Source organism: Hirundo rustica, chromosome Z (genome assembly GCF_015227805.2).
Source record: "Hirundo rustica isolate bHirRus1 chromosome Z, bHirRus1.pri.v3, whole genome shotgun sequence".
Lineage (NCBI taxonomy): Eukaryota > Metazoa > Chordata > Aves > Passeriformes > Hirundinidae > Hirundo > Hirundo rustica.
In genome coordinates, this window is record NC_053488.1 from 4,504,291 (window position 1) to 4,517,480 (window position 13,190).

The 13,190-nt window shown below is 35.5% G+C and overlaps 1 protein-coding gene across 2 annotated transcripts in view; it reads left to right on the plus strand.

The window, feature by feature from the left end:
- FCHO2 (FCH and mu domain containing endocytic adaptor 2) overlaps positions 1 to 13,190 on the plus strand; it is an 84,151-nt gene that overhangs the window by 52,721 nt on the left and 18,240 nt on the right. Inside the window, exons 12-18 of one of the 2 annotated variants that reach the window (XM_058424044.1) lie at positions 294 to 348; positions 2,783 to 2,961; positions 3,959 to 3,983; positions 4,764 to 4,806; positions 5,735 to 5,829; positions 9,140 to 9,652; positions 10,257 to 10,360. In XM_058424044.1, the coding sequence (XP_058280027.1) occupies positions 294 to 348; positions 2,783 to 2,961; positions 3,959 to 3,983; positions 4,764 to 4,806; positions 5,735 to 5,829; positions 9,140 to 9,652; positions 10,257 to 10,360 (1,014 nt within the window). Of the gene's footprint in view, positions 1 to 293; positions 349 to 2,782; positions 2,962 to 3,535; positions 3,548 to 3,958; positions 3,984 to 4,763; positions 4,807 to 5,734; positions 5,830 to 9,139; positions 9,653 to 10,256; positions 10,361 to 13,190 lie in introns of both variants that reach the window. The other variant, XM_040089663.2, reaches the window with a different exon arrangement.

Here is a 13,190-nt window from a genome sequence, read left to right on the forward strand (position 1 = left end):
ATAATTAATCAATTGGTAATTGATTAGTGATTGATTATTAAAACCAGATGCTTTTTAAACTTGCCAGTTTTCACAGGACATTAGAGCTTCTTTTGTAACATTTTGTGCTGAGGTATCTTGTCACACAAGTTCTGAATGTCAGATCAAAACTTCAGATAACTGTAATATGTTGAATAAAAATCACTTTCATGAGTTGTTTTAATTTTGTCAATGATGTTAAATTCAGTCTGATGTAAGAATTACATGTTTTTTTAGTTATTTATCAATAGCATAATTTTTGTTGTTGTTTTTAGAACTTTCCTGATGTAGATGATGAAGGATACAGCATTAAACCAGAAGCAACACAGGATATCCTTTTTACTACTATTGTGCCAAGTTATTTGATGTTATTACAATTCTTTTGAGAGAGGAAGTATTGACTAAAGAGTTAAGGAAGATGAACGACATTTATGCCTATGCTGCAACCTTGTATTCTTACATTCATAGCTTTCGTGAAATGAACCAAATTTTTTCTTGGATGTGTGTTTGCAAGTGTTAAAGATTTGATTAGATCAGATCTCTTGGGAACTTTAAAAGGACAGTAAAAACAAAAGGCAAAAAAATAGCCACATCCAATGCAGATACAAATTCCATGCAAATCTATCTCCTTGAAAAGTTCTCAGAATTTATAAAGTAAAGTTTGCAAACTTTTTAAAGCATATTGAATGGTTATCGCTTCTATACCTGCACCCTCCCATTTTTTTGTAGCACTACAGCAGCGTAGAAATAGAAGTTCTGTTACTTAATGAAGTCACTACACCACATGCCATTTCCAGTTGGTGCTTTTAGCTTTTGCTGTCTTTTTTTAATAATAGCTTTCAAATACAGAATAGATTTTGTTCTGAGTCACCTTTATGTAGGCTCAAGATTTTTCTCTGCCATTCCCCTGTTGCTTTGGAGGAAAATTCTTGTCCACTTTTTTCCCTACCACCACAGAGGAAAGTTCTACTTAAGAGCTGGGAAGAGTTACCATAGATCTAAGCAAGCCTAGTATGTTAGCAAGATAGCTAATTTTTGGAAATGTATTCACTGAATTTTCTGGGTACTGCAGATAAAAGGTGAATTTAGTTTGTAACAGTATCTTAGATTGCAAATTCTTTTAAGCAGTTAACAACTCATTACAGTGGCCAGTTCATCATCATAACTTTTTTGTTTTCATCAGCTTCACAGAATATGCCTCAAATGCCCACAAGAAGAGTCCTGTAACAACAAAAGCAGTTGATGTTATGTCCTATTTACAAAATTGATATAAAAGTGACAGAATTTTATCCAGTTCTAAGAGGAGAATTATTTCATGCTTTGCATGTATTTTTGAAAGTGAGAGATAAGTGAACAACATTCATGCTTATGATGAATGATTCATCTGGGCATCCTTTTTTTTTTTTCATTATCTCTTTTTGTTTTGAAACAAGAGAAAATACATGCAATCAGTGAAAAAAACCCATGATTTGCAATATGTGAAGAGATAGTACTTCAACTTCTGAAAATCTTGACCAGCTTCAGGAACTTATCAACTCCCTTTCCCTTTTCCTCCCTTAGTAGCCTCTAAAAATTTATTCTGTTAATTGGAACTCATGAGATAATGTGTTGGAGGACATTGTTTTATTACAATGGTAGTCAATCTTAATAAGTCTGACTTAAATCTGTATTGGCAAAACACTTTACAAAAACTGTCTTATATGTAGGAAATTAATCTTGAAGGTCAGTGATAACTTTCAAGACAAGAAATCTTTTGATGAAATTAGAATTACTTGTCTTTTAAGCCTTTTCTATAAATGCTTCAATTTGGAGGAAAAGATAGGCGTAAGATTAAGATATCTGTCTTTTTCCTCACCACAACTTTCAGATCCTTTCAGATAAAGGGGATTTGGAATGTCTTTAGGGTTCAGGTTTAAAACTTTGTTAGGGGACAGTTTGAAGGAATTTAATGCAAAATGTCTGTCACATTTTCAGGTGAAAATAACAGAAGTGGCTTAGAGAATATGTACACTTCTTCCAGGTGGTATAAAACTTTTGTGTTTTTGTAGAGGGAGATTTTTCACATTTTTCTTGCCAAAACAAAGGCAGTTTTTAAGACTTAGCTTGGGCCTTTCAGAGCTTTTCTTCATTGCAGCTCCTTTGCATATAAAGAGCTGATTATTTTCCTTATTTTGAGGGCTGAGATGTCATTGTGCTTCCTTATCTGAAGATGACAGTACCTTAAGCAGCTGACATTGTTCAGTTAACTGTGCAGCCTTCTGTTTAGCTGGCTTCCTTTCTTGCAAAATTTTCAGTGCCACACTGTAAAAGGGGCAAGTAATGATGGGTCCTGCTCTTTCCTTCACTGTTTATGTTAGGTACAGTTACCGTGGGCATTTCACTGCTCATTAAAGAACCTAGGCTTTTCTTTATTTGGTTTAAAAGATTTCTACGTTTTTCGTATATCTGTTAGAATCCATGTTGGAGTCTTGCAAATTGTAGTTTTACATGCAGAAGTGTTGCTGCTTTAGAATTTTAAATTTAACCTTATGACTTCAAATATGCAATTTTTCAGTTATACGATATCATGTGTTTCTGAGCAGAATCATCATTTTGAAGATAAATGGAATAAACTCCTAAATTTTAACTCTGATTTGTGAATTTTGGGCTGTGGATGTATGTAAGTGCACAAAGAGGTCACTTAATATGAGCATTTTGTGGAGCAAAATTATGAAGTAAATTAAGCAGATGACTTTGAGGTATTTCCACCTTAACTGAGAAAAACATACCAAAGAGAACCATTTCTATTCATCCAGTGATTCTGACTCTGAAGATGATGAACCCAGAAGGTTCCATGTGGAAATAAAACCTGTTCAGCCAAATAATAGCTCTCAATACACTATGCCTTCTTTGGATGAATTAAAAGTATCCATAGGGAACATCACTCTGTCTCCAGCAATATCTGTAAGTTTTTTATTCCTTGTATTTTTAATGTGTAGAAAAGTGGTAAAGAAACTGTAGTGTAAGCATATATGATAGTGTTCAGAATTTATTTTAGGTTCAATAACTTTCTTGTGTGCTTATTTTTGGTACACTTTATATTCCAATATATTTAGATTGCACTCTTATATTGCAATAGAACATTAAGTACTTTTCTCATATTTAAACTTTCCTATGAGTCTTTTGAGTGCTTAATTCTTGTCTTTGTGCTCTTGCCACCACAAGACATTTAATTACATCTTAGAGTTAGCTGAGCATGGCTTTTAACATAATTTACTAATTAGTTTTCAATAACATACAAGCCTTTTAAAGCAGGTCATATAATGAGGATACATGTAACATTTGCAGTGCAGTTTTATTGATGTATCCTGCCAATTTATGGACTAATCCTTTATACCACCAGATAATAAGTAATATTAGGGTATGCTAGTACAGTATTCAGTTCAGAATAAGACTGGTTCTGATTTCAAGGAAAATAGTGCGCATAATGTATTAAAATAATTTTTCTCTTTTTTCCCTCACCACATTTTGAAAGCAGAGGCACAGTCCTGTAAGTAGAGAATGGCTTTTTATTTGCATTTGTAGTTAAAACTAAGTAAGTGTAGTACCTGAGGTGACCTGTTGGGAAAACATGAGGAATGTTGTGTTTCATCTGTACTGTGTGATAGATACCTAAGCTGTTTAATTTTCTGTCCCAGACAGAAAAGAAATCTAAAAATTCTGTCCCCTTTGTCAGCTCTGTAGTATTGATTCCTGCATTTTCATACTGGTATGGAAGATGTGTGCTGGGTCCTCTGTCCAGGCTCGTGTTCCAAGGTCTTCTACAAACTCATGATGCTTTTGCCTGGCACTGAAACCAAAATATCTCGTAGAATTTTGAGTGGAAATAAGAATTCTGGGACTATTAAGTGGTTTATTTCACAGTAGAAGAACTTATTCCTAATTTTTTTTCCTGTTTCAGGCACAAATGAATCAAAATTCCTCCAGTAAGTGTGAATCTTTTAGTCTGTTAGTTTTCTAACATAGAATGAAAACAAATCTATTTTTTAATTGTTGGAGACATAAACTTCTTAAATATCTGTACTTCAAATTGAACAAAATGTTTCTCTTGTTAGTTTTATATAACTCTTCCTTATCTACGTACTTGGTTGTTTCCTGTTGTGGGGACCAGATGAACCTATATCTGACAGTAATGAGGAATACATCCAGATGCCAAAGGGGTTACCCCATGGAAAAAACTGCTGTGCAAGCTCCTGAAACCCTTGCACCTGCTCAAGTTTAGTATGATCCACATACCAGCAAAACACACCGTGTGTATGATAAAATACCTACATAGAGGACAGAGCATTACCTTCTGTTTTTCAGGGTTTGTTTTGGGGTTTTTTTGTCAGTGGGAAACCAGGCCAGATTTGCTGAAGATGTAAAGTGTATATCTATATATACTTTATATATATATATATATAAAGTATACATCTAAAGTATAGATGTAAACTCTTTAATTCAAGGAGGAAGTTTCAAGTAAACAACACTTCCTTATGAAGTGCATTGGTCTATGTAGTCTTCTCATATTTCAGGAACTTATAAACTTAAGTTATCAGAAATAAGTTTTTCTGATAACTTCAATTCAGAAATACATTTTCTTTTTCCATTTTATTAGTAATTTGTTTTGAACTGCCAAAATTAGTATTAACTATCTTTTTATAATTAAATGAAGTTTTTATTTTAAAATTCAGACTTTTAGTGATAATACTGTATCTTTTTCTTAGGTGAAGAGTTAACAAAATCAAAACTTTCTGCTCCAACTACTGAGTAAGTTCAAATTTCAAATTCTATCAAATGCTGTTTTGCAGGAATTTGTTCTTATTTTTCTAATACTTGGAAACTCATTGGAAATAACAGCTGAGTCCTATTTTAAGTTGTATCTCTATTGCATCATAAGACTAAGTGTATCAATGGATATTTCCATTTGTGTGCCCCTTCTAATACATTTGATTTATTGTGATCAATCTCAATTGATATTTTTAATTACATAGCTACACAGTTTTAAAATAAGATAGATTTAGTTTCTGTCCAAGAGTGTTCCGTTGGTAAAGTGTTAAGGATTGCAAACCCCAAATTTACACTGATCTGCATACATTGTTTATGTGTGTATAGGCTGAAATAAACGAATTTGAAGATACAGGTCTCAAAAATTAGTTATTTAACTGGCATTATGGAGTATGTCCACAAACGAATGTTCACCAAGGTGTTGGCTAAGATAGTCTCCTTGTGTGTAAATGAGTTCTTTGACCTGAACTTTCGACTAATTATTTTCTTTTTAGATGCTAATACAGACTAATTTGTCAAGTGTTTTTATCATATTATTGAGGGACTTTTCACAAGGTTTATGTAGTGATAGGACTAGGAGGAGTGGCTTTAAACTGTGAGTAGTTTTAGATTAAATATATGGAAGAAATTCTTTACTGCAAAGTCTGGTGAGATGTGGAAACAGGTTGCCCAGAGAAGTTCTGGATGCCCTGTCTCTGGAAGGGTTCAAGTGTTCAGTCTGGAAGAAACTTTGAACAACCTGGTCTAGTGGATGTCAGTGTGATTGGAACAGAATTTTTAAAGATCCCTTAGAAGTCAAACTATTCTGTGATTATTATAATTTTTACATTATCAAACTACTGCTGAAGTTTGTGATTTCTGTGAATGCATAAATCTTTCATTTCTATTCCAATTTTAACTCTTAATGTAGAAAGAGTAACAGTGACTTCCTGGCATGGGATCCACTCTTCAGTACTTCTCTTGAATCTTCCTCTTCAGCTTCTTTGGCATCCTCATCTTCCTCAGGTAAAATATTTGATGGTAGAGATTGTGTTTGCCATGTTTCTGGATGTTCTGGTGTTGTTTTTCAGCTGTTGCAAGGGGATGTGCTTTGATGCATAAATGATAGAATTTTATAAAGCAGTATACTGTCTTAGAAGTGTTACACAACTGAGAAGGCGATATATAAGGCTTTCAAACTAGAGAGCAAGAAAGAAGAGGGAGTGCAAGACACTGGGAAAATTCTATCTTGCCCCTGCCTTTTTTAAATCGCCTTCTTACTGAATAATTGCTTACCATGTAAAGTGTAATCCTTTTTTTTCAGCTGGTAAGGCTGGGAGATTAAATGGAGGTTGTTGCAGCAACTGTGAGACAAGCTGAGCCTGCACAATGAATAGGAATGGATTTCTTCTTTCCATGGAAGTTGATTGGGCTATGTACAAAGGAATTGCAGAGCTTTGCTCTGAGGAACTTGTTTCCTGTAGGAAGGCATGATTCTGTTAGGAGATGTGAAGGCATAATCCAAGGGGAGATGGATAAAAATGACAGGACTGAGACATGAATTAAGCTGAGATCCTGAAAGTGGGGATATGGCAAGAAAAAGGATGATGTGTGGCATATGGGATGTGGAGTGAGACAGCACGTTGCATGGGAATTTGGGGCCACAGGATATTAGTGTTGGTAGGACACTGGCAGTCTTCCTTGAAACCCTTTTTCTTTGCAAAAAAGTTTCATAGTTCTTTTCAGTCTACCTACTGGGTATCTTTATTCCAACATCTTAATTTTCTTCTTAATGTGACACTTTTCTCCTCCTACACACCTGAGAAAGCAAGTGTGTTCACTTACATTTAACTAAGTATGTGTATTCCAAACATAGTCCTCGCTTCTTTGTTCATGATTATGTCTTTCTAGTGTCTTTCTTCTGTGTTTGATCATGCAGATTGAAGAACAATAAGGAAGATTACACTCATCAGTAGGAGAATTCTGAAAAACTGGCATTATTTCTTGGCTTAAGTAATGTTCTTTTAGCAACAATCAACATAGCTTTGTAACACTTAAGATTTTAGGTAGAACTTAGTCTTTCACTACAAATTCATGTTCCTTAAAGGTTAAGGTTTCAGCAAATCTGGCTTACAGAATTCATCATAATTTTCTCATCCTGACTTACACAATCAGTCAGTAGTATTGGCAAGTGAAACCACTGTGTGGGTGGTAACACATTTAAGAATAAATTCTAGAAAGAGATATATTACTGGAATATTCTGAAAAGAAATGGTGCTTTCTTAAGATATTCTGTTTTGATAGCTTTAGTCTTGTGTTGGAGTCAGCAGAGAAGGGCAGAGGACGCTTAACTGTTGTGCTAGTGGTTGTAGCTGTGTTCTGGATGTGCCTGGATGAGAAGTGAAAGCAGATTAGGAAATCTTCATACAGTTCTTCCTGGCAGGAGAACTATGGAGAAAGTAGTCTCTGGCTGATGAGTAATGACAGACATCCATAACATCTTCTGTAGCTGTATCTGGCAGGGAGTCATCTACCCTAGTCCTTATACTGTTGAGGATTATACACAGAGCCCTGCAGTTCATTGAGATTGGTGCAGTAGAGGGTCTTGTGGGCATAAATCAAATTTAGGCACATCTATGCCTTGGCAAACTTTATCTGATAAATAATTATTTTAAGGATTGTTGTTCTAGGAGTTAACTAAGATATTTACATTTGTGAAATAATCTGTAGAATAAAATAGAAAGTAATAGTGTTTATTAAAATTAAATAATGTTCCAAAGTATTTCTAATACATTTGGGGCAAAAAGAAAAATGGACTAATGTAGGTCATGTTGTTTAAATTGAGTTCTAATCCTTCCTAACTTGTAAGTTAGTTCTAAAAGGTTTAGTTTTTTAAAATACTTAACTTCTCTGGTTGTATTTCCTTGAAATCAATATTTTATCTTCAGCTTGAAGGCCAGTAGTAAGCTGGTGCTTAAAGTTTTTGAAAATCTCAATCCAAAACTTAAATTACCTACATTAGTTATGTGGGATATAGTGTATGTCCCTTACAGTTCAAGCATTTGTCTAACTATTGTTTTATAACTGTGTTAATCATTGAACACTTAAACTACTTTGGTATTTGGGCAGGCAGTGGTTTATGCAGCACAGAAGTAATTTTTAGTCACCCATGAATAATCCCACTTTATTAGAAGCTTAAGATAACTTTGTTATCTTGAACAAACACAACAGACACTTTTAAAGCTAGCTCTTGATATTTTAAAAATGTTTCTATTAGTTGTCTTACTTATTTTCATCCATATATATATTTAAAATAGTTCTTAACATCTCCACATAGTTTTAAAATCGGATTTATAGTAGTATTTTTAAAGCCGTTGAATGATAGTTAAAATATCTGCTAGTAAGGGAAAGGTGTGTTAAAATTCTTAATGTTTAGGTGGTCTTAGAGAATGCATTTGTTTATGGCAGAAGGAACACTTTAGAGAGGATAACTGTACTTTTGATTAAAATAAATGTTGTTCTCTTGCTTTTTGATTTTGGTTGTCACTGCTGTTGCTTCTAGCTCTGCCAATCTGCAAGATATTGAGAATTGACTAACCTTGCATTTTCTGCTTCTATAGTCATCTAGAGCAACAGGCAACAGCAAGTGCAGGGAATACTTGTGGAAAAGTCCTTTTTCAGCCACCAGAAGACTGTAGGATGAGAGAGGGGAAAAAAACCCAAAAACCTGAGGTGGATGATGCCTCCTCATCCATATTGTTGCTCACTAGACACAAATTGATACAGACAGAATAGCAATCAGACTGAATCTTGTGACACCATTGTCTTCATTCACCTGAAAGCCAAATCTGTCGGACCTTCCTATTAGAAGTGTTAAGACTAAGAGGATCAAAGTCTTTGGAAGGAACAGGATAGGTTTGATTAAATAACTTTGAAGGAAATGAAAATGCTGTGGAGAGGAACCAAAAATTGAGAAGAATGCAAGAAGGGAAAGAAAAAGATGAGAAAAAATTAAATTACAACAGGTAGGAAGTCAGAGGAATAAGGGAAGTTGTGAGAAATAGAGCCTTAAGTGGAGGTATACACAATTTTTTTTTTTAAATTGTACTAAAAACCAGAAAGTGACATGGTTGTCTGTATGAATGAAGTACATATGATATGTAACTGGCTTTTTCTTTCTTCTGTTTGTGAGTTGGGGGGGTTATCTTAGTAGAGCAATTGTTTTTCATGCTGGCTAGTAATCCTTGTTCTGCGGATATTGAATACTTTTTTTGAATATTGAAATTTTTGTCTTCTCATTGTCAGTCCTAGTTTCAATTCTTCCCTTTTCCTTCAGCTACCCTAACAGAGCACAATAGGAGCTCCTCCTCATCTACCACTGATTTGCCTGGGTGTAGAATATCTCAGTCTTTGCTTGGACACCAGACAGATTCTGGGTCTACAAGCCCATCCTCACCAGGCTTTACCATTAGCACTTTGTGCAAATCTGGTGTTGCAGCAGCGCCATCAGGGAGTACCAGTACTTTATCCTGTTTTTCACGGTCTCAAAGTCAGTGGATATCCTTTGCTGATGAACTTCTTACAATTAGACACACAAGCACAGACAAGAAGGAGCCCCAAAGATTGCATTTTAAAACTGAAAATGCCTGCCTTGCCTCTTCTGCTTTGCTTGGGAATTCTTCCAACAGCTGTGCTTCTGAGGATCAAAGTGACCTTTTCAATAACTCTATATGCCATGAACAATTATTCATTGAAGAAACTGGCACTGCTGCTACTGAAATATCTTCTGCATCATCTTCAGCACTACTGGACTATAGTTTAGTGTCTTCTTGTGCTCATACAAATAAGGGTATGCCAAGCATGCATTCTGTATTGCTCTTTTGCTAATAACTGACTCCAAAAAGCAAGCTTTGGATTCTTTTTTCTTTTTGTTATTATTGCTCAACTGATGTTAAAATTAACTCATCTTCTTACTTAGCATGTACTAAACTGCTTGTTAATACCAGTTGGAACAGTGAAGTAAATATTCAGCTTGAAATAAAAAGAAAAATCAAATAATTCATTTAAAGGCATTGCTTTCTCTTAACTATGCAGTGTTGCTTTTCTAGAAATGGGAACGTGTTTCTGTGGGATGTCAGACAGCAGTGAGATCTCAAAGATTAAGTAATTGCATTTGCAAAACCAATTCTTTTTACATACAAGTTTCCAAGATTGGCTGGTATAAAATCACTTGAGAGTAATGAGAGAGCCCATGATGGTATTTTTAGATGCACTTTTCAGGGTATCATATGGCACTATTTCAAAGGCATTTATGATTTGTGGTAACTTTTAATGGCACTTGTACAGTAGGAACCTCTAGTAGAAACATCACTTCCAGATATTCTACTCAAGTAAGTAATTATTTATGTTCAGTGTGATCTTTCTAATATTTTCTTAACTTTGCTTTCTTTCAGCAAGGCCCACCACCCCTCTTTCTGTGGGCACCATTGTACCCCCTCCAAGGCCTGCTTCAAGACCAAAGCTGTCTGCTGGGAAACTTAGTGGGATTAATGAAATAGTATGTATTGATTTTATTTGGTTGGTTTTGGTTTTGGTTTTTTTGTCATTTTGACTTGATTTTAGATACGCCATTCATTTACACTGTTACAGTGGAGTTACTTTCTAGCCAATGTTCAGGGAATCACATAAGCAGATTTTCAACATTGCCAAATAGGCATGGTAATAGTTTGTGATAACTATCTTGTGACAACAAATAATTATTAGTGCAAGTACAAAGGTCCAAACCATAATTTTTGCATCAGGTGAGCGTTTTTAATTAAGCAAATCAGTAATTTGATAATGAAAGATGGTGCATGCATAAGATTGAAATTTTCAAAATGCAAAATACTAGTGAAGTTATTTACAAACCTCTCTCAGTTTAGGGATATCACCAAAGCTTTGGGAAATGAGTGATGGTTTTTTCAGTTGTATGTTGACAGAAGTAGCCCTGTTATGACTTCTCCTTGCACTTGGTGCTGGTTTGTGGAGAAGGGAGGTGTTAGATCACAGCGGTTGCCCATGAGGATAGTGAGAGGTTGTGCACTGTCTGCGTGTGCCTGCAGTGCAGGTTCACCTTATCATTCTGATGAGGAATGTGGTAAAGAATGCAAGAAACCAAGCAGCCTATCAGACTAGGCCATGCCTAATTTCCTCTGTAAATATTAGTATTCTGCAGTTTTCACTTGACTTCCTGACTTGAAAAAATGTTCTTGTGGTAAAATCCTCTTTTTATCTTTTAAAGTAGGAAGATATTTTCACCATATTCTTGGTACAAACAAAATTCTCATCTTATGCTTTGACAAAACTGACAAAATATTTTCAAACTGTTTTGTTTTCCTGTAGGATCAGGTCAGAGTTCATTTTGAAATTCTTTTCTCTTTCCAATACAGAATTGTAGTAATTGCTCTTAGCCCAAGGAATCTGTTCTTCATGTCATCATAATCAAATAGAAGAATTTATCTCGTACTGTTCTGCTATAAAGTAGGATCCTGAACAAAACTACATTCATTTCATACTGTTGCTTTTGAAATTTACTATTATCTGGATACAAGGAGAAGGTTGTCAGTTGTCTTCATAGTATGTTAAGTCCTTTTACAAGGAGTTGCTATCAAAATCAACAAGTGCAATAAAAGGGGGGGGAAGTTACTCTGACATCCCACCCTTAGGGGGAAGGAACACCCAAGATTCACAAATGCTAGTGGTTGAAAGGAATGACTAAAGTCAGAGGGTCTACAAAACTCACAAAGCTTTATTATTAAATTATGCACTTGGCATGGTAATTGGTGTGTTAGTCCCTGACTACTATATATGCACATGACGGTGGGTTCTGGATAATGAGGTAGAATAAAAAAAGGAAGAGACAAAGGAACATATGAAATAATCAGGAAGAGAGAGAGTGGAAGGGATGAAAAGAGATCACCAGTCCTGGTTTCAGTGTCAGTTCAGCTTATGGAGTGTCCTGGAGGTATCACCTAGGCTTATTGGGAGTACCTTGTTATAGACAGGTTTTCCCCACCCTGGAGCTACGTTTTCTATTTTCTATGCAAATTAGTTATCATGCACAGTTCATTCCTTCAGACCTTTCTGGAATTCAGTCAGAGGGCTTTAGGGGTCCTGGGTGGTCTCGATGCCCCCCTAGAGTCCATGCCCACTTCTCTGCCTCATTCCTGTACTTGAGCTGTACTTGTGCTTATCTGCAGGAGCCAAAACAGTATGTTTGTCATGGAAAAATGCTGCCTATCACTGCATAGGCCCTTCTCCAGTCACACCTTTTTATTTTTCAGTTTGTTATTACCAACAATCCTTGGTTATTATCAGCAGACCTCAGCTGTTAGTACCAACAGTCCTTGGTTATTAACAACAATCTGTGGTTATTACCAGCAGTCCTTGATCATTAGCAACAGTCTTGGTCTGTTGTTACCAACAGTCCTTGGTTGGTCCCACAGTGTGCAGCTATCAGTGTTTCAGACATACACATTAGCCCTTTATCTTCTGGGATTCTACAGTTATCCTGCCAAAATGCTGCTTCAGGGGTCTCAGTACCTTTCAGATAGGTTAATCCCAGCACGATCATTAGTTAAATACCTTAACAGTTAAGTGTATCCTAAAACCATCCAGAGATTAGAGTGGAAGTGACTTTTAAGTTCTCTAGGCCAACCTGCTCGAAAAAGGGCTGATTTCAAAATTGTGTCAAGTTGTTCAGGCACATGCTGAGTTTTTAAACTCTCCAGAGTGGGAGATTTTACAATCTGGCTGCCTGTCTCAGGATTTTACCATAAGATTGCAAAAAGGACTTTTTCCCAAAGTCCAGCTGGCATTTCTTTGCTGTAGCTCTTGCATCTCTTTGAAGAACTTGACTCTGACTTCTTTGTATGCCCCTTTTTACCTAGTAGGAGACTGCTAATAATTCCCTTCTTAGGCTTCTGTTCTCCAGGCTGAAAAAACCCCGGTCCTACAGCCTGTTCCTTTCTTGCTCCTGTACTAGTCTACTCATGTTCTATTTTCTATTTAGTTGCCCTCTGCTGCTCTCACTTCCGATTCATTAGCAGCTCTGCTTGAGCTCTCTAAATCTATGTTTGCCACACATACACAGGGCTGTAGTCTTAGTTTCTGCTACTGTGTTCTTTTTTATTATTGAAAGTCTCTTTTATAATCAAATATATTAGACTTGACTAGTCTGTCAAAAAAACTATAATGTACAAGATAATGGAATTTACTCCAATGGAAAATGCAAGTTCTCTGTTTTACATTAAAAACTAGGGTAGATAAAACATTAAACTATGGAGAGAAACATTATGAAATTGATTTGGGTATGAAATAAGAACTTTCCTATTTACAATATTTTTTTC